The sequence below is a fragment of the Coccinella septempunctata genome, chromosome 4 (genome assembly GCF_907165205.1).
Source record: "Coccinella septempunctata chromosome 4, icCocSept1.1, whole genome shotgun sequence".
Lineage (NCBI taxonomy): Eukaryota > Metazoa > Arthropoda > Insecta > Coleoptera > Coccinellidae > Coccinella > Coccinella septempunctata.
This window is the reverse complement of record NC_058192.1, coordinates 6,169,192-6,191,792: the sequence shown is the minus strand read 5'-3', so window position 1 is coordinate 6,191,792 and position 22,601 is coordinate 6,169,192. Positions and strand designations below refer to the sequence as shown.

Genomic DNA, 22,601 nt, shown 5'->3' with positions numbered 1-22,601 from the left:
TGGCCGACATTAGAACAATGTTATTTGTAATCTTCGAAAGAATTTGAAGCAAACACATTATCATATCGTTATTTAATATCTTTCATTATGCCGCATTTCCACACACTATTACAAGAATATCATTGTTTCATGAAATATTGAACGATATTTTATATATTCATTTTCTCAAGACGTAACCGAATAAATTTTTCATGGGCTAATGAGGAAGATTCGTTATCTACACCACAATAGATGTCAGATTAATGAAGCTGAAAAAATTGGGAAATATTGCGCAGGGTAATTTATAACTCGATGTAAACGGAAATCCTTCCTTCGTAACTCAGGACTATTAATCAAGTGTACTTTAGGGATAGGAGATTAAACTAATACTGAACCGAATTAACGTTAACCTTATAGAAATCCAGATATCTGTGAAGTTTTGTTCCTATGTTACAGACAGGGTGGGATTTGTTGATGCTCACCTAACTTCTTCATCTATAACCGGTGTTATTGACCCTGATCTTGTTCCATATTGACTATAATAAGGATCCTCATATCTCGAACCTCTCTCAGGAGACGACATATAACCATCTATGTAAATAAAGTATTAACATAGTACAAACTACAAGAATTTCTATCAGTTTAAAAAAATTACGATTCAACATTTCAACTGCACACACACTGGCAGAAGTGGGGTGGGGATATTATTGAAGATTCCATTCACACAATTTTAATGTCTCTAAAGCATGCTTGGCTCTCAAAAACTTTCACAGGACGTACATGCCTTTTTTCCAGTATAATTTCCCATACTATAATCAGTTGTAGTAGTTCACGCTAAACCAGAAACCAGTAAACAAAAACAAAACAAAATGAAGCAAGAAAAAATTATAAAATAAAAACTCATTATCTCAGTTGATTGGATGACCATTTGATGCTCACAAAACATTCAAATTTTGATGCATATCTTCAACATTAGATTCTCTAGGTGAACCTTAATGAAAGAGTACCTAATTCAATTGAAATTGTTGTTCCTTTCCCTCGCTATATTGATCATGATCAAAAGAAGTATCTCCCAATATGGTCGAATTTAATTTTCCAACTGAGATAATGCAATGTTGGTGGTTTAAACCCACCTGGAACGGTATAAAGTGGATTAGCAGGCCTTTGAAAGGGAGTGAACCGATCAGCAGGTCTAGGTTGACAATCAGACGGTCGTGGTGGACCAGTTGCATAGGCACGTTGAGGTTTTGGGGGAGCACCTTGCAAAAACACTCTATTTTATGATGAAATAATCTACAACGACAATTCTGATTAATGCAAATTCCTGACATCTTTGCCTCAGACATTCGAACAATCTAATCTGGTTATTTCATTACGGTAAGTATACCAGCACAGAATCAGTTCCACTGATTTTCTGGTTAAACGCTTTTTATTATGGTCTAGTACTAAATAGGTTCACTTATGTAACAATGGCTAAGCATTCATAATCTTATTGTCATGACGAAAATTAAACGATAATATACTTGAAGTATCTGAGAGAAAACATTAATTTATTCAAAAGAAACTGGACCCCCAGGATATTTTTTTTACATAGCGTTCTCACTCGTTTCCCTGTGGCATATGTTTACATCAAATTCGTCTAACCATGTGACAATCTTCAACCATCTGAAAATGCTATTGTGACGTCTAAGACGTGTAGTGGTAAGAAATTCATCTACAGTGAAGATGGTTCTACTGGTATCGTTTTGAAACCTGCTCCATGCCTCTGGCAAAGATATCATGAATCTATTCTACTTCAATTAAACGTGTTGAAACATAAAATCAACCCACAGATCATACCCTCCTACATAAATTTCAATGAAAGCCATTCCTCAAAGGATCGAAGAACAATGAAGGTCTTACCTGTGGGAAGGGGTTTCAACCGATCTGCCGGTATAGGCCCAGGTGTATATGTCCGAAGTAACGAAGCACCCCTAGGTAAACTCGTAGTCGATCCCATGTAATATGGAGCTTTGCTCGAACTACCCTGAAAATAATAAGGAAGTAGTAGGAAGTGTCCCAAAATTATAGATTCCATTCGAAATTCGAACTTAACGCATACAATAGACACTCTTAACTTGTTTTCTTCAAAATCGAATAATAAACAAGGATCTGAAAGAAGCCATCCCTCTTTTGTTTCATCAAAACGTTGTTTTTCCTTAATTTATTAAATTTGGGACAAATTTCAAACGCTCTGACAAACAAGTGGCACCTTTATCTACTATCTTGAATGGAAAACATCCACTATATCTATGGAAGATTGTTTTCAAATGAAAGGGTTTTGTAGCTTTTATCGAACACCTGAAGAAGAAAAAGGTCACCCTTTTTTCTAGAACAGACCTGGTTCCCAATCGAAAAAACATAGTTCAAGAATTTTGAATCAAAAACAAAATTTTCAATGACAAAAGACAAAATTAAGATTTCATCAAACTTGTGAATGATGAGATTGTACTCCTCACACTAGAAGAGGCGAACAACTCCTTAAAACAATTTTTTTCATGCTTTTTAGGTTGAGAAGTCATAAATACTTCGCATCAATTCGATAAAAACTATACTATTTCCTGTTTTTTCGCTTTTTATTACCTTTTTAGTTCGAGATTTAACTATGAGGTGTTGAGAGGAAAGAGAAAATTTATTGCGATGAAAAAGTTGCCCTTCAAACATAAATATGTCAGGGTATTCTGTAAACAAATTGAAAATTATTACACTTAATGGAGGAAACAGATTTTTTCTTGTTTTATGTCTCTTTGCTATTGCAGTCTTGTAATTTATCATAGTACCTATGTATTTTACTGTTGGAACAGAATGGGTTTGAAGAATGTGGAAGGTGAACCTCCCAAGATGAAAACAATTAGGTAGAACCTTCTTATCTGAATTTATGGCGCATAAATTTCGATCTCCTAGTCAACTGTCATGGGTTAGAGGAACCGCACTAATATTTAAAATGGGAACAACTGTTTATGCAAATTGAAATTGATGTGCGCCTTCAAATCTTCCAAGAAAATAGGGCACGTGCATGCATGCTGAAAAGCTTTCAGGATATAAAAAGTCTTTATCTTAACGATATTGTGTCCCTGCTTTAAATTTACATTTTTTTTAAATTAGATTAACAGGACTATATAAGTACTCCATCTCTTTCAACTTGACGATTCAATTGGGATTATTTAATGTAGTGTGATCTTTTTCATAAATAATTTATAATAGAACAGGAATAAATGTCAGCGTATCTGCTTCTGTCGGTAATTTTTTTCGAAAGTTAATAAGTTGATTTAGTGGATTTAAACAGGATATTTTGTTCTCGTATCCGATGTCATATATAAACGGACAAAAATTGTTAGAGTGAGTTGGTCGATATGCTGATAAGTTGTCAAGCATGATTTACATTCTAAAACTGGATATAAACAATTGAGGAACTTTTTCTGAATATTCAATATGAAAGGTCATGCTAAATTTCACTTGACAGGTCCGCCTAATCGAATAGAAAGTCAAGAGTCGAGGTTCTTCATCATTTTTTATGGAATTCCATTTTTCCTATGTGTGGGTCCCCACTGTCAGGAGAATAAAATCAACACATCCAGAAATGGACATAGTGTCATGAGAAATTTAAGGTTCGGAAGGAAAAATATTTTGGGTATTTGGGATCTTTGATCTTGGGTTGATAATCATCGATTGAGCGCAACAATGAAGGATATACCGAAAAGAAGTATGCAATATGTGTAAATCAAGTTTATATAACTCTTATGATAATGGATTACGAGCCTATATGAATTGGATTATTCCGAAACACTTTGGCAACGGCGAACACAGAACACAAAGAATCTTATCACAGAAAAGGAAATTGATGTCGATCGAAAGTGTTCCCATGGCTAAACATTCGTAACAGACCTCATGCTCCATGAAAAAAATATAATAATTATCGTTCATTACACGCGCACGCACTCAATCGAGTTAATAAACTGGTAGAAACAGTTCCGGCAGTATTTTTCTTACTTTTTCAAACAGATTCAATCATTAGCGAATGTTGATTTTGCGTGAAAAAAAGAGAAAGGCAATTTGAAGACATGATGAATTACACCATCGACTCTGGACAATTATTATTTCGGCATTTCTTGTACCAACTTATTGGGGTCCAAAGAATCGAGATAAATCAGATTTACGCATCGAATGAGGGGAGAAAGTAGAAAAAAATACTACCCACATCTTCGAAAAAAATTATTAATTTGAGCGGGTGTTGAAATATGTCTATTAAAATATAGGAACTCAAGAGTTAGTACATATAGGTATTGCAAGAACGATGCATTTGCGTAGAGTTTATAGCTATTGTTTCCCGAAGCCAATTGGTTTTATTTAGGTTTAGGTATTTTAAAAAACTTTTCAATTAGCCAATTATCCACCGCAATTGTGGTTTCCGGGCTTGTTAGGTATATCTTGGTGTTGTGTTGCTTTCTAGATAGGAATAGAGTAGTTCGGCGATATACTGTCACTATCTATTCGACCCAGCAGAGATCAAACTTCATTCCTGCAGATTTCTGAACAGACTCAGTAATATCGAAGAGGTAAATCTCTGTCAAAAACATCTCGAACAAGCTACAGATGAGGTAAGATTTTTTTATCTGAAACTTCTAACACTTGGGTATCTACTTATCTCCACTGAAATAAGTTTTCTTATATAACTGTTCCCAATTATAGATACATTTCATTTGAACTTGCTGAGATGGAGGTAAAGTTATTCATTTTGGTTTTTTCTCTCATGTCTCAATATAGGTTAAGTCTTTGACTAGATCAATTATTTTAACAGTAGATTATTGAGGTCAAAAGAAACACTTTCCGATTCGGCACTGATAAAACAATATAGCCATTTTAAGTTTTCATAATGAGCTATGCCACCCCTAGAAAAACAGAATTACTTTCAGAATAACTAGCTGAATCTGTGACAATACTCATCTGTGGATCGTTTAAACATAGTTGTATTCAGCCAAAGTACCCAATTTTTCAATTATCATAGATACTTTTTAATTTTTAACATAAAAAAACGGCGCATTATCCTAGAAAATATGAGGAATACTTTCATTTCACAAAACGTTCAAATATTCAATAGATAGCGTCTAACTTAGTTTCCAGGGTTGGGTTCTTGGAATTTTTGGTATTTTTTGGTACGTAATGGTTATAATGAGAAAACTGGAAGACGTGGGTGATATCTTCTGTTCGAAAAAGATTCATCAAATGAATGGAAAACTATATTCCGAAATTCATTCCAATCGATAAAACCCTTTGTGAGATGAAACTAAAAATAAATCACATTTGAATAAATCCCCCACGCATGATTTATGCATGCTCGACAAGGAGGTGATGGATGAATAGGAAATAAGAGAAATCCTGTGGTTCCCCTCCAATCGAAAATACCATCAAAATTTCAAGAATCAGGATATGGCACCGACCCAGTCACGAAAAGTGTGAAGAATTAGGATTCAGAGCCATCAAGAACATTGACGCATATATCGACTTTCATTGCCCACATAGTGACAGTACCTACATACATGTTTTTGAGGAACTCAGCTGGCAGTTTCAGCGGGCAATGTTACGTCAATAAAAAAAGGAGCTTACCGTACCACCATTCTCGTACCAATTGATAGGCACCTTAGTTATCTGGAAGTTGAATGGATATCGTATGCGATGTCGGATGTAAATGATACGTTCAGTGCATCAACCGGCTTTCTGTGGTTTTTCCGTGCGTGAAATGTAGTGATTTAGTTTTTTCAGGAAAACGCTCAAACTTTTCGTATTTTGATCTGAAGGTGAGTACATTTTATATCGTTAAATTATTCGAATAAAAAACTTCAATTATGTTGAAAGTATCCTAGATTTTATTTTACGAAGAATAAATCATTGAAATACCGTTTATATTTTGATGCAGTTGACACATTTGAATTTAGACAGGTGCATGAATGGGAGTCTGGTTTAGCGTGGTCCTATCGGTCCATAACTCTTAGAAATTTTGGTCTTGGGGAATGATTGAAACTTTGCCAGAATCAACAAAATTAGAGCATTGGCTGAAACTAGTTTTGACTATATGGAGTGGTCTAAAAGTGGTGTAACACACATCAGCCTCCTTTATATCTCTGAATCAACGTAGGCCACTTTTGTATCAACAGATCGATCACTGTATAATTTTTTTTACTTTCGATTCTTTTATACTGATCAGAGGCATGGTTTTTTGAAGAATATTCCATCAGAATTAAAAATTGGCGGCCTATTTGGTTGGGACGCCATCCATTAAAACACAGAGGGCGTTTCGAATTTCTTTCAGATTAAGAAAAAAATTTATTGTATGATAACTTCAGTGACGAAACGGGATATATCGAAGAAGAAATAGTAAAATGAAAAACAATCAAATTCCAGCTCTTCGATGGACCACACAGTCGGTATCTCAACACCTATGTGTCGAAAAATTACAATTTTAATTTTTCTTGGAGTTCTCCTCCGAAACTGTTACGGAACATATCGTAACGGAGTCTGGCAAAGCAGTCCCACGAATTCTCTGCTGACCAAGGTGCAGTTGACCCAAAAAGGATATATCCAGGTGAGGAATATCAGATTTTTCTCTTCAGTCTGAATTCAGAACTTTGTGAAGGAGAATTCAATGATATCTGTTTTTTTTTTCAGTTTTTGCGATACGTAGAAGATGTACCGTCAATGACTGAATACACTTTTTGCATTTGGATGAAAAGCTTTGATCTGTCACGCTCTCATCCCCTCTTATCGTATTCGAGTAAGTAAAAATTTTTTCAACTTGAGAATCATGGAAAGTTATGCAAATATTCATGACGGTCATGAACCACCCACTAGATTCAAAGCCTGTTTACCTTAGTTTCACTCAACTACATTGACGACGTTATATATTCCATTATATGCTTTCGTACTGATCTATATGTATATATTTTACCCTTATTTAGGTCTAACCTGCGTGGATAATTCATAACAATAATCCAACCATTTCTGGGCTTCACTTTATTACTCAGTAAATTCGGAAGTTCAGCATTTTTTTTTCTGTTGTAGTTATGTTGTCATTTTTGATCAAAGTAGGCAAACATATATAGTTCTTTACTGCACTTTCATCTTTTATCCTATCGTAGAAATAACCGAATGATATTCTAGATCGCATTTGTTAATTCAACCGAAAACTCTGACAAATAACGCAAACATGAAGGTTTCTGTCGTACACAATTCACTGCATAGTTAATTATGCATGTATGCCATTTGTTCCGATCGCTGTTAGTTGTTCATGCATTTCAATTTCGGAGAAAGTAGTAGATATAAGTTTGTTTCGTTTCAAGTCATTTCATTCAGATCAAACCACAATTCTGATATGAACGAATATAATAAGTAAAAGATGAGGATTTCAATATTTGAGACGGCCCAATTCTTAAATCGATGAATCATCAACTTTAAAGACCATGTCCAGTACCGTCTCGGAACAAGTTCATGATGTAATCGAAATTTAAGGGGCCTTCAAGGAATCGACTTAAGTAATGTTGGAACCTTCATTTGGTGAAAGCTGCAAAGAGAAAGATTTTTAGTTTGACACCCATCAAAAGAATCGTTAATGTTTTTTATTCTGCAATTCTGTTGAAGATGCATCGAAAGTATCTTGGGAGATGCATTGTTGAGTAAATCGATATGGATATAGTGAAAACTTCAACACTTAAGCTCTCAAGAAACAGAAAAGATCAGAAAAATGAAAGGGAATTGTTCAACAATAGAAGGGTTTTATGTTTATGCTAAGATAGTCTTCAATGAGTACAACCTTTCCATTTACATAAATTCAAATATTAATTTTAAGTAGATACCTACTTCCTTCATTTCCAGTTAACAGAGTAATGAGGTGAGAAATGACCACTAGAAATAATAAAATGGACTAGTCTCGCTGAAAACTGACAAGAGAAGGGAATTTTTGTAAAAACTCCTAACAACCAACTTGTTAATCAACGGTTGAGTAAGAAAATGAGGAATATTCATTTCAATTTTTTTCAGAACACGAGAAGGATCGACTTATAAGAGTCTGGATTTCTCCTAGAGGAAAATCTTTAAACTTAGAACTTCACGGCCGGCCTGTATTTGAAATTCCCACTAATTTCAAGGAGCATCGCTGGTATCACATTTGCCAATCGTGGGATTCAGGGTCTGCCACTTGGGAAGTTTTCATCAACGATAAGAAATTTAGAGGGCGTGCTCCAAAGGTAAATAATTCGGCCAAATACAAAGGCTTATTTGATATAACTTGGGATTTTCGTGCTTGAGTAAAGCAGTAAGCAATCGGTATTTAATTTATCCTTATTATTGGTCGAAAAATGTCACTTGTATTACTTTATTCAATATTCTGTCAATGATGAAGATTTACACAAGGAAATATTGACTTTAAAGAAGATTCCTGAGCTCAAACGAAATACTTTTTCTCCTCACCATTTTGTCCAATTTTGCTCAGTTGAAAAGACACAAGGTTTTGAAAATCTATAATCTATATTTTCCCATTATGAGAACTCAAAATGGGCTATATCTCTCCAACCAGACGGAATTGGAAAAAAATGGTGAACGATAAAAGTGTTTCTTTTGTTTTGACCTCAAGAATCAATAATTGTTGAAATATATGTACATGGTGGGCAAAATTCGTTGTCTACTGAGGGGATCACGAGAACTATGGAAGCTAGAAAAAAACAGATGGCACATTCTCGAGCTCTTTATTCATGACTGATCCAAATCTAAAAACAGATTCGGCCTATCATTATCAGATTTCGAGTTATGAACAAAAATTGAGATTTTGACGATTCCGAAAAGTTTTCATAACTTATTTGTCTTCGAAGTTATAGATCTGAAACTCAAACCTTCTTAGGCACTTTCATACGTAGAATCTACTGACAAAAGATTTTTTTCCAATTCAAAAATAAAAAATTCAATAAAAGTTTGCATTTAAAAAAATTAAAGTTCACCTAATGATTCGAAATGAACAAATATTTTGAGCTCATCGGTGGATTCTACGTAGAAAAGTGCCTGCAGACGATTCAAGTTTCAGGTTTGTAACTTCAAAGACAAGAAAGTTATGAGCACTTCACGAAATTGTCAAACTCAAAAACGAAGTATCGTAGGAGGCTGTGGTTTTCACCATTCTTTTTTTCTCCGAAAATGAGCACGGAAATGTGTCATCCGTTTTCTTCTAGCTGCTACAGCTCTCGAGATCCTCTCAGTAGACAACGAATTTTGCCTACCCTCTACAAGTCGAAGACATTCCTGAATATGCTTTCTTTTTTTTTAGTTGACCGGTCTGATCATCGAAGCTGGGGGTGATATTGTGGTCGCTCAGGAGTATACGGACTTCGATAAGGGTCTGGAAGATGGCATCGAAGGCCAAATATTCGGCTTCAACTTCGTTCTTTCCGCCACTTCGAAAATGCAGAACTACGGAAAATATTCGGAATCCCCTGCAACATCAATGGTTGGTTATCGAGGCCGTCGTTCATTTGAGCCTTCTAGATCTCGATACACTCCTTTCCGTCCGTCAGATATGAACGGGAAAACGCCCACTTTTCTGAATTTCCCTCTATCGTGGGAGAATTCCTACATGTCATCGTTGGAAAACATCCGTCACAGCAATATACCCCCGCAAAAACTACGAGTTCGGATTAATGCTCCGAAAATCGTCAAAATGAACCGTCCCAATGAGTTGTTTCAAACGTATTTGGCTACAGACCACGTAGCCGGAGGCAAAAAACCAGAATCGACTGGATTGATGCTGGTGGAAATGAGCAAAAATTGCAGAATTGGGAAAGGGGGGCCGTTGCGGGGAGAAAAAGTGTTGATAAATTGGGCGGAGACAAAAGTGCGCGTTTTTGGTGGTGCCATAGTGAAACATGTGGAACCATTTTGTTGAGGGAAGGATTCAGATGTAATTTATTGAACTGGTCCTGACAGAACGAATGTGAATTCAAAATCATTCAATAGCAGTCATTATTTCATGAAAGTATTTTTTGCATGCTTTAATTTAAGTAAATTATTGTAAATAGTATTAGAATTTTGTTTATAATGTTGAATTAATTGAATTAATTCTGAGCCTGGTAACGTTTTTCGTAACCTCATATGAAAGGTAGATTTTTGAGAAGAGACACACTTTTTTTCTATACCATTTCTTCCAATTCGGTCTTGATAAAAAGATACAATTTTAAGTTTTCATAATGAGCTGTGCCACCCCTAGAAAAACAAAATTAAATTCGGAATAACGAGCTAAATCTGTGACACTACACATCTATAGGTCTTTTAAACAGAGTTGTATTCAGCGAAAGTACCCAATTTTCCAAATTTCACAGACAATTATGCTAGAAAATATGAAGAATACTTTTATTTTACAAAACGTTTAAATCTTCATCAGATAGAGTCCAACTTAGTTTCAAGAGTTGGGTTCTTCGAATTTTTGGTATTCTTATGGTAAAATTGTAAAGAAAAAAAGTGTTTTTTTTGACCCCAAAAATCTACAGTCAAAATATTCGTACGAGTCAAAGACTCACCCTGTATTTATTGAGGTGAATTCATCGTAACTGTGATTAGATTATTTCGCTCAATCAAGTATCAACATAGATTGATATTGTAATAATAAACCTATAATATATTGTAGGTATATGATTATGTAGATATGTGTAAATATGTAATTAAAAATTAATACTTTATCAAACATTATTGCATCCGTTTTGGGTGGTGGAATATCTTTGAATGGGGAATTCTCCTCAATTTGGGTTATCACTCCATATGCAAGTTTAAACTGAATAATTATGAGTTTCATTCATGATTTTTTCAAATTCACCGCGGAAACCATTCAAAATCATCCTTCAAATATGGGGTTTTAAAATTTAAATCGCTTTGTGCGGAGTTTACGATTTGGCAACTGCGCATACAAGACAATGAAAAGAACAATGTCCGATCAGCTTGTTTATAAAATAACAGCTGTTGATCAACAGGTGCGTACTTACTGGCGAGCTTCAACTCCAACCGGCCATAAAAATCCCATAAAATTTTACGATCTTCCTCGTTCGTCGCAGACTTCATAGACAGCCATCTTTGTCTATCTCATCAAGATAATGTGTTTGTTGTCCCTTATTATCAAGGCATATCTGAGTCGAGGTTGCCAGCTTGTGCAATTCTCACAAAACACTTTAAATACCCATTTTTATTTTTCATTTTGAAGTGCTTCAAATAATTTTTTTTGGGAAACGGTTGAAATGGTTATTTCAAAATGTGATGTTTCAAAGATATTCAATCAAAAATACATCATTTTCGTCAGAAGGAGAGTAAATTAGATGTAGCTAAGCAGGGAGAAGATTTCTTGTCCCAAAACTTTTCATTTTTGAAAGCCCATATCTCTGAAGCTATGGACATGTTTTCGGAAAAGGAATCTCCTGCTGCATCTTCAATAAACACCGTGTATTATATCAAATACTAAGTCAAAGTTTCACTATCTACTGAATATGCTGCATTTTAGTTTTTTTCTGAATCGATCCACTTGGGGTTTTGTTGAATCTGGGACACAAAATGTCTGTACATCCCTCGTAGAACTGGAACCTAGATGATTCCTATGCAAGTACCCAAAAAAATTCAATTTAAACTTTGGCCGTTATACAGTCAAGACCTCCGCCAAGAGTACGTTCCAACGGAAATCATTTCCATTCGGAGGAGCTTCATAATTCGATTTTCCATCCAAGGGGCCGTCATAATTGAATCTCAACATGAAAGGTCACGCCTAGGGCGGATATAAGGACTAATGATGCCTTCGGAAATAAAATAGCTAAGCCATGAACCGTTCCACGGACTCCTAGAATAGCAAATACGCCATTGGAACTTTGTATTGCGATAACAATGTAAAACCTTGGGAAACGCTTGACGTCGACAGGGTGCTAATAACCTGATCGATTGTCAGAAGGTTTGTTTCAATAGATACCCCAATAATAGGCCTGCCTGACAAGTGTGTACGGGAGGTGACATTCAGGTGCAAATTCGGCCCTACGTTTTTTCGGGCAAGGAATCACCTCCTGTCATTTTTCCCCATCTTCGGTGAACACTCTGTATGTGTTATGTGTACAGCTCAAATCAGTAGGTATTAAATACTTGGGAAACTCCAACTCAGAAGGTTTAACTTGATGTTAATTGTTAGAAAATTCAATTTATTTTCTTACTTATTATGGGAGATGGAAACTAGGATCCACCAAATTACAGAATATTGTGGAAGATCACCAGGGCCGTTCCTCGTCAGCTCAAGATTTTGCCGCCCCTATGCCTACACTATAAGTAAAGAAAAGACGCAGAAAACTAAAAATCGCATACTGATTAATTTTCCAAAATACTGATCCTAGAAAAAATCTAATTGCATATTCCTGATCTACGACCTTGAATTAGTTAGAAGAATGACCCGGGTCGATATAACGAAATGAATAATTTTTTGTTCGGATTAATTCGGTGCTGGAGCGGGGGTAAAAAACACAAAGGAACAAACGGAATTATTCGATTTTTTTTATTTTTCGAACTTTATCGACCTGGGTCATTTTTTTGACTAATTCGAGGTCGCAGATTACGAATATGTATCAAGATTCTTTCTAAGATCAGTATTTTAGAAAATAAATCACTTTCAGTGAAAAATTTCGAAAAAATTGATCGACTTTGAGGAGCTGTATCAGCCAGAAAAATGGCACTAGACATATGCTGATTTTTTGACGATATATTGATCCTTCACGAATAGAAAAATCTAATTCCCATTCACCTAACGCCAACAGTTTAGATTTTATAAGTTCCAAAATTTCGAATTTTCCATCGACCATAACTTGAAAATTAATCCTTTCAGCAGAATTCTGTTTGCATATTCGTGATGTACGCCCTAGATTCAGTAAATACTCCAGTTTTGGTGGAAATTGGGAAGATCAAAAATTTTTCAAATTTTTCATGCATATGTATGGAAAAATTGCGATTTTTTTGAAAAATATTTTTTGTCTCCGATCGAAACCAAATTTATACTGTCGACTAATTCGAGGGCGAAGATAACGAATATGCAAACAGATATTTAAAAAAAAATTATTTTTCAAGTTATGTTCGATGAAAAATTGGAAAATTTGGATATTCGCGGAAAAAATCATGAAATCCAAACTGTCAGCAATAAATGAATGAAAATTGGAATTTTCTATTTGCAAAGGATGCATCTATCATAGAAAAAATCAGCATATGTCTAGTTCTCTTTTTCTGGCTGCTACAGCTCCTCAAATTTGACCAATTATTTCGAAATTTTCCACGTAAAGTGATTTATTCCCCAAAATATTGATCCTAAAAAAAATCTAATTGCATATTCCTGATCTACGACTTCGAATTAGTCAAAAAAAATAACTCCGGTCGACATAGCTAACTGAATAATTTCGGTGGTAGAGCGCGCGCGGGTAAACACAAGAAGCAGATGACATTCTTCTGAATCCAATTTTTTTTATTTTTCGAACTCTATCGACCGTGATCAGTATTTTGACTAATTCGAGGTCGTAGATCAAGAATATGCAATTAGATTTCTCCAAGGATTGGAATTTTAAGAAATAAATCACTTTTAGTGAAAAATTTCGAAAAAATTGGTCAAATTTGAAGAGCCGTAGCAGCCAGAAAAGAGGCACTGAACATGAGGTGATTTTTTTGGTGATAAATTGGTTCTTTGGAAATAGAAAAAACCAACTGTGATTCACCTACCGCAAACAGTTCAGATTTTATGATTTTTTTCGCGAAGGTCCAAAATTTCGAATTTTTCATCGGCCATAACTTGAAAACAAACTCTTTCAGCGAAATTCTGCTTGCATATTCGTGATCTACGCCCTCGATTTAGTAAATAGTTCAATTTAAGTGGAAATCGCGGACATCGAAAATTTTTCAAACTTTCCATACATATGCATGGAAAAATTACGAATTTTTGAAAAAAATTTTTGGTCTCCGATCAAAACCAAATTTATACTGTCGACTAATTCGAGGGCGAAGATAACGAATATGCAAACAGATATTTTTTTAAAAATTTATTTTTCAAGTTATGGTCGACGAAAAATTGGAAAATGTGGACCTTCGCAGAAAAAATCATAAGATCTGAACTGTTCGTGGTAGATGAATGAAAGTTAGAATTTTCGATTTGCGAAGGATCCATCTATCATCAAAAAATCAGCATATGTCTAATTCTTTTTTTCTGGCTGCCACAGTTCCACAAAGTTGACCAATGTTTTCGAAATTTTCCACGTAAAGTGATTTATTTCCCAAAATACTGATCCTAGAAAAAATCTAATGGCATATTCGTAATCTACGATCTCGAATTAGTCAATGAAATGACCCGGGTCGATATATTTTGTACTATTTAACGAAAAGTTGGGGCACGCGCTGCACCCCCGCTAAGAACGATCCTGGAGATCACCAGAGAATTTATGGTGGGCTTATGAAACCTCTGTAGAACTAAGACTTAAGAGTGAAGAATTATTGGCAAGTTTATCCACACCAGTTTGCCATCATTGCGAATATTTTTGAATAAAACAGGTTGACGTTTCGAAGGGTTTTTTTCTCTGATCAGTTGGCAAATTACGGGACCATTTTTCAGCCTGTTCATCCCTCGAAGAAGTCGAATGTACCAATACCACAACTCCAAAGAAAAAAATTCCATTCCAACTTCCATACTCGATATTGAAAAATTTAAGAAAAAAACAATTAATTGAATTCGGTGAGCTCCCGGACCTGGGGAGCGTCAAATGGCGTCATCGCCATGGCGTGGCACCGGTGTCAGCCACGAAAATGTGGCGCAGACTTCACAGCTGAGCGAATTTCCAGTGTATGCAGCTTATTCCGCACGTTGAGATTCCCGCGCTGGGCCAGTCATGGGAAGCACCGAGGAGGAAGGTTTGTTTATCGATCGCTATTCCGAATACGCCGTGGCCGAAGGCATGGAGGCGTGCTTCACCGCATTCGATAAAGACTGGTAAGCAGAACACAGAAATTATTGTTGCTTCTTTCAAGTCCTGTAGTCCATATTGTTCAATTTTATTGTATTCTCGTTTGGTTCGCACATTTCCACTCAGCTGTCACCGAACTGTCAAACTCATCACGTATATCCGGGATTCACCGGTTGGAGGATTTTTGAAAACTGGCTCGTTTATGTGTGAAACAGATAAAAACTATTTTTTGGTCCTGTCACATCCAATAACTCTTCATTTTCCACATGTTTTGGAATTTATTCATTCATTTTACTTTAACTCAATATATTTCCAAAACCACAAAGAACATAGTTTTCTTTATCAGCTATCCACTAGAAATTATGCGATTTAAAGCCAAGAAATTTTGTACCTACCAATATCGAACGATATCCAACAAATAAATGATGGAATATGAATAAAAAAATTTCGAAAAAAATCCAGGAGGATTAAAGAATAGAAGGCATAGTCGAAGCCTGGAATATTTTGAGAATCCCTAGGTTGGTGCCAACAGAAGATGAAGGAGTCAGGAGTCAGGCAACCTTTCTTACTACAAGGTTGTGGAATACCATTCGCGTCAAAATTGGATATATCTATTTGAAACTTGGAACAGAGGTCCATGAGGTGCAAAAATTTATCAGTTTAAAATTATCGATGAGTTCTTATCTTCACTCGCCAACTCAATAATTTCAACTCTTGAATTATTATATTAAAAGTATAATTAATATTTTAAAGTACTTGAAATTTCCTACCAATTTACACAGAAATCGAATATTCCGATAGAAACCAACCTGGTCACCTTTCTCCATAGATATGAGTAGAATGCTTTGAACTCATATTCTTACCTACTCTATTCGTTCATAGATGGCTGTCTCATGAGTGCGATGAATTTATTGCATTTTCAAAAACTTCACGATCTCACTGCATAGATCGAAAGATTCAAGCCTGAAAACCCGTATGTTTCCTCATTTCACAGGTTAAAACTCGTTTTATCGATAGCTAATGTAGAAACTATCAACCTATGAAAAATGTTAGGACAACATTAGAACTCTTCGCCGAGGAAGCACTAATATAAGAAATATCTCAATTTTCAACAAGGCAACAAAATATTAGTCAATTTTCGTATAATTCAATAAAATCCTCCAGTCATTGTTATTCTGGGAGTGCTTAATTGTCTGATCAACAATTTGCCAGAAAAAAATAGTAGTATCATAGCAATATAATATTGATCAAGCCTTCTGAACTTGTTAATCAATCAATTTGTAACCTATGCTAGATTATCTGTTAGATTTCTTTTTGTTAATCGGTTGTTGATTTCTCCCAATTAGTTTTTTCTGCGATGAAAAAAATCTGTCTCATATAAACGGAACTAGGCATAATCAGGAACAATTATCATTATGTTCGAAAGAACAGAGAGAATGATGACCCAGGATAATATCTACGAGGATCCATCAGAATGGAAATTATGTAAATTTCGCTCGGAAGTTCAGTTTTTACAGTAGGTAATCGCAGCAATGTATCTGATGGGCTTTATAAACATATCCTCGATTCGTAAATCACGTGCTTATGTAAAATAGTTTGTAACTAATTTGTGTTGTTATGATATAAAAAGTAGAGTTTGAACATGCGCCCTTTTATTTTCCCTTTTCGATACCTTGGAGGAATCCGGACATAATGATGACAAACTGCTCAAAATCATGAACGAAATGGTTGAGTGAAAAGAATATGTCAAAACGCTTGGAAAGGGTCGGATGAAGTTCTTCAACTTCTGAATCAAGTTTTTCTCAGCATTTAGCTCCAACAAATGGATAATTCACTGAACCTTCTCCTACTCCAATTCAGATATTTTTTTTCGACATATCGACCCATGTTTCCTGACGTGAAAAGAAAAATTTAATAAATGAAAACTTCTTAAAGAATGTTTTCTGTTGCAGTGATGACAACCTCAATCTTAAGGAATTCGAAACATTATGCAGAGCCCTTTTCCGAAATGGCAAAGATGAGAGCTATGACATCGATCGAAATCATTTGGAAGGAATCTTTGAAGTGTTCGATAAAAATGGTAACGGACTAATAGACAGGGAAGAATTCGCCACTTGCTGGAATGACTGGATAAAGATAGTAAGTCGTAGATGATGCCACTTATCGTCCGTCTTTGTACACCAAGGAAATTAGACAGAAAAGTTCACTGCAAAAATTTTCCGAAATTTTTTTCAGATTGTCAAACCGGTCTCCGCGGTGGTCATGGTGGATGTGCAGAACGACTTCATATCGGGCAGTCTCGACGTTCGAAAATGTCCGGCAAGTCAGAACGGCGAGGAAATCATAGAACCCATCAACAATCTACTGGAGACGGTGCAGTTCGAGGCCATCTTCTACTCTCTGGACTGGCATCCGATCGACCACGTATCCTTCATCGAAAACGTGCACAACAGACCGATCCACGAATCCAGTCCCGTGACTGCTGACAACGCCAAGGTTTTCGACACAGTCATCTTCGACGGCGATCCACCCATCAAGCAGAGGCTGTGGCCGAAACACTGCGTCCAAAACTCCTGGGGTGCTGAACTGCACAAGAATCTCAAAGTAAGTGGCATTCACAAGAAGCGTTTCGACATCAGCATTCTTGACACTATCAGTCTGATTCTTCTTTGCCGTGAGGCTTAGATCAGGTTGGGACTCGAATATTGTTCTTTTGTTCGAAGATTGCACCTGCAGTTCAGAGTAGAGAACATCTTAGGTGTCACAACCTTCAACTCTTCGAAATAAGGATAAATCAGACATCTTGTTCAAAAACTGTATGACCAAGGGTTGAACTTTTCCCAGGTAGTTAGAATTGGTGATTTAAGAGCAAGTCCAGTCGTCTCTTATCAACATATATAAAGACCAATTTATGTTATGTTTGAAGCTACTGTTCATCATCCCCTAAATTCACTCATTCATAACTTTTCAGGTAGCAATTTATGTTATGTTTGAAGCTACTGTTCATCATCCCCTAAATTCACTCATTCATAACTTTTCAGGTAGCCGAAAATGCTATAAAGATATACAAGGGCACAAACCCAGACATCGATTCGTATTCCGTTTTTTGGGACAATATGAAATTGTCTGACACAAAGTTGGATGCACACCTCAGAGCAAATAAGATAACAGATGTTTATATTTGTGGCTTGGCCTACGACGTCTGTGTTGGTGAGTATCAATATAGATTGGCTATAACTTCGATTTCTCGAATTCAAGACAATGATTTCGTGGAAATGTACCGACTAAACTTTTCCCATTATTACTATATTTTCTGTGGAAAATCTAGATAATTTTCTATGTGTTCAACAATGGCATAATGCCGAAATTTTCCCACCGGTATGCAATAATCCAGAAACATCAACGAAATACGAAAAGTCAGCAGGATAACGTCTTTGAATCGCGTCCAATTTCAGGAGCAACAGCAGCTGATGCCTTGTCAAGCGGTTACCGAACCATCCTGATGGAAGATTGCTGTCGAGGTGTAGACCTCCTGAGTATGGAGCAAACGAAACAACACGTCCTAGGCAATCATGGGGTGGTCGTGAGTTCCAAGGATGTGGCAGATATGGTCTCCGGTAAAAACAGGAGACCCGAATTGGGATACCAATTGGCGATGACCTTGAAGAAGAGAATTTAGAGAAATTTAGATAGTTTGCCTGATAGCCTATCGATGTCGAGCCAAGTTAGGATCATCAGTATTCTTATTCAAGTATTATAGTTTAATATTTTCTTATCCTTTAGTGAGATTGTGAAGATTTTCGATGCATTTTTCTTGTTATATTTATTTGAGTAGTTCCTGCAGTTGTTTTCGCGTGGGGAATATTTTGGTTAATGTTTGAGTTGTGAACTGTCTTCTGCTCAATAGAATAATAACGAAAGATGAAGCAATAAAATTGTTCGAGGAATTACTACACTAAACCTTTATTTCTGTTAATCTATTGACATGTATGGATGGAATCAGAATTCCGAGGTTTGTTAACTATAGTATTTAGTATATTTCACAACAAAAAGCTGTGAGAATTTTCAGCTGGAAGAAGTGGTTTAATATTAATGAAATAATGATCACCGGTACTCCAACTAACAAAATAATGAAGGCGCAAATTGTTATGTGATAAATTCATATCCACTCTCTGCCGGAAATAATCATCTGCATAACTCAATCAGCTCGTAGGTAGATATATTGAATGGCTGGATGTGATTCAATTTATTCAGTTTCAGTCGAACCACTTAAAGTGGCCGCATTCATCGAAAATTTCATGTTGATGAATTCCTATCGAATTAAATCGCTGAAATATGTTTTGATAATGAAATTCTTACTTTCCACATTCAAAAATCCGCTTTCTACCTCAAATCCCACATGTTTTATTCAGTGAAAAGAATTTATACTGTGATATCCTACTACCCAATCCAATTAGAAGATACCTATTTTCATTCGAAAAAAAAAATTGATGTATGGGTATCTTTCTGACTTAGGATGAAGCAGAAGCGTTGTTATTCTGAAGTATTTTGAATCGATATTTGCTACCCTAGCCTAGGACTTCATCGTGGAATTTTTTGGTTTAGTGCTTGTATACACAATTATACCTTCCTTATTTCCTTCCGAAACAATGTTCGTATCAATGAATACACCCATAATCTACAACCAGAACTGTTTTTCCACAATGAAAACTCTCTAAAGTGAACTCAAAACCTAAAATATCAGTAGAACCCTGAAAAAGTCTACAAGGCCTCAATTTCATAAGTTTTTGACCTTCGACTTTCAAGGGAGATCTACGCATACATTCATTCTAAGAAGGAGTTCCTTATCTCGATTTGGAAGGATAGGTAGGTTATTTCCCAATTGGTCTGCGTATTGCGAAATTCATAACTTTTATGATTTATCAGTCACAAATTACATCATTGATTAATCTGATCTCAGACGAGGTTACTTCGAAATTCAAGGAAACTGGGTGGATGAAAACAAAAGAGATCCGCCACAGCCACTGGGTATATGACGGTAATTCGGCATTCAAAGCACAAAGTCACGAGAAAAATGACATATCTGCGTGGGAGTGAAAAGAGTTCGAAGGTGAGATGAGTATGTGAACCGTTCAGTTCACGCTCAGTATGAATATTATATAATTATAGTTAGGAGGTGCTTACTGATCTTGTCATGACCAATTCATGCCACTGTCAATCAACTAACAAAAGTACGAGAACTAGATACTTTCGATTACTCATGGTATTCGCCCATTTCGAAAGAACTCTGAAAATATTAATTAAGTTGAGTGTTGCCAATAGAAGAATGTCAATTACGTACATAATAACATGATATACCTTAACGGAACATTCCGATATCTGATAACGAGAAAATACACCTATCAATTAAGAAGTTTATAATAATAATCGGCAAATCCTTATAAATCACCAATTCCGAATGTTGAAGGAGTGTTTATAGGCATTTAGTCAACCGATTCGCAATACAAACCAAAATAAATATATATCATCGATACACATTTTCATAGCTATGAAAAGAGTGCTGAACACATAATGTTCATTATTACAAAAATTGATGAAACATTAGCAGGTAATATGGGTAAATATTGTGAAAATTGGAAAATACGTTGTGCACAATTTAAAATGTTCATTTTCTATCTGAAATAGTCATTCAAGACAACCAGCTATTCGCCAACCCACTAAATGTTTATATTTATACCACAAAAGATACTTCAAGTTGCTGTAACTTGTAACTGAAGCTACAGTTACTTCAAGCAAACGTCAAACGTTATATACTAGACTAGATCATAAGTGTATGGAATACATACTAAGAAATTCCAATTTCTATTTATCTATTGGTTCGATGGTGAAATATTGGCCAGCTTTTTCCTGGTTTCCTGGCTTGCTCTAAAACCCCGAATCGCAGTTGTTATGGATGAATCCAACAAAAATGGTTTCAAATTTTTATATGACATGCTTATGAAAGAGGGCTCCTTTCACTGACAAACATGAATTTCAATGCATAAAGCCCCATTTCTTTCCTATATAACCTCAACCATCTTGCGAGAAATAGAATATCAAGAGTGCGTCTCTTTCTAAATATCCGTGAGTCTATCATAAGAATTTTGCATTATAAATTTGCCAGACTAGTCTGGCAATTCATCATCTGGTTCCTGGTATAATTTATGCGAATATTCAAATCAAAGAGATATTTTTCTCTCTCATCTCAGAAATAGCGGAATGAGAATATAAAATGGAGTAAATGCCATATGGTGCCTAAGCCAACAATCTGCATAGAAGACTCAGGAATGTCTTTTTCTTTGCTGCGGAGACATTTCAAACTCTATGAACAAATGTCGATATCATCCTGTACGAATCCTTTGTGTATACCCTCTCTTTGAATCTTCATACACAATTCGAATGATACGAAAGGTTAAATTGAAACTATTCTGTCTGCATCTTCCAACAGCAACTTCAGCTGACGTTTCGACCTACAAGAAATATAAGGAGCGGTGCTATCGCAACCTACGATGACAATTCCAGACGTTAAACATCCAATTAAAAACCAGAATAGGCTAGACAAGAACATTTTAATCTTCAGTTGCATAACGCAGAACGCAATGTGTCGAATCGACTAGAATGATACGCAAATACACCTTTCACCAGAATTCATAACGAAAATGGGAATTCTCGTGAATTTATCCATTGATTCGACGACATGGTTCCTCGACCCAATCCATTGGATAACCAAATAATAAGTTATGTAATGTAGGCAGACGTGTGCGATCCCGTTACTTCGAAAGTAGTTCAGCTGTCGTGCCACATCCTCCGTTTTTGTAACGAAGTGAAAATCGATATGCGAAAAATTCCGCCATAAAGCTCCCTCAAACATCTGTCAACTCAGGCCGACAAATGAGAAGTTGCACAGGTCAGGCAGTTCCTCTAGAATTTCTCAGATGAGGCTCTCTACATTGAAAGTTGAGATTTCAGGATCAATGCTGAAAAATCCAATGACCAAGCATCATAATATTGACTCTCTGAGGGAACTTTTGACTGCTGTACGACGATCACTAAAACTTCTTGAAAAACGCCTGTTGACCAATGGATTACTGCCAGAAAATAATTATATGAGACCTCTGGAAATATCCTGCAACTGCTACTGGTTCTTTTAATTATAAAAGAGCCAAATCAAAGAAGAATATGCACATGTATCAAAAGAGTTATTTCTTGATATATTTATTTGACTCTTCACTACTTTATCTTATTATTCGCAGGAAGAAATCTGTATAAAATAGGAAAATACCGCTCTGACACTGAATGAGTTTGAAATCATCAGTAATAAAACGCTAGAGAAAATGATGTCAAAATTAAGCTAGGTTCAACCTTGAACTTGGCTTGAAAATGGACTGCTCAACCAGGCCTTGATGTAGGATATGGTGAGATCTGCTATAAGGATTACGTTGCCAGCCCTAAGATTTTTGACAGGTTTTCAGATCTCCGACAAAGCTTTTATTTAAAATTGTGCAGAGACGCTATTTTTCGCACATTTTTACACCGATCAATAATATTGCCCTGAAGCTC

General features: G+C 35.8%; 3 protein-coding genes across 19 annotated transcripts in view; 2 read left to right on the top strand and 1 right to left on the bottom strand.

Moving 5' to 3' along the window:
* LOC123310913 (coiled-coil domain-containing protein CG32809) overlaps positions 1-22,601 on the bottom strand; it is a 63,038-nt gene that overhangs the window by 11,760 nt on the left and 28,677 nt on the right. For 16 of the 17 annotated variants that reach the window (XM_044894622.1, XM_044894623.1, XM_044894624.1 and 13 more), the window contains 3 exons: positions 1,882-2,005; positions 1,113-1,238; positions 462-570 (listed from right to left, as the gene is read on the bottom strand). In XM_044894622.1, coding sequence (XP_044750557.1) covers positions 462-570; positions 1,113-1,238; positions 1,882-2,005 — 359 coding nt within the window. The remainder of the gene's footprint in view (positions 1-461; positions 571-1,112; positions 1,239-1,881; positions 2,006-22,601) is intronic. The other variant, XM_044894616.1, reaches the window with a different exon arrangement.
* LOC123310918 lies at positions 5,503-10,149 on the top strand. Its single transcript, XM_044894630.1, has 5 exons — positions 5,503-5,813; positions 6,418-6,598; positions 6,682-6,787; positions 8,050-8,255; positions 9,326-10,149. Exons 2-5 carry the CDS (start codon positions 6,425-6,427, stop codon positions 9,938-9,940), a joined length of 1,101 nt encoding a protein of 366 aa, XP_044750565.1. The 5' UTR covers positions 5,503-5,813; positions 6,418-6,424; the 3' UTR covers positions 9,941-10,149.
* Positions 14,832-19,340, top strand: LOC123310919 (nicotinamidase). The gene is made up of 5 exons (XM_044894632.1): positions 14,832-15,028; positions 16,955-17,141; positions 17,238-17,606; positions 18,044-18,212; positions 18,458-19,340. Exons 1-5 carry the CDS (start codon positions 14,928-14,930, stop codon positions 18,679-18,681), a joined length of 1,050 nt encoding a protein of 349 aa, XP_044750567.1. The 5' UTR covers positions 14,832-14,927; the 3' UTR covers positions 18,682-19,340.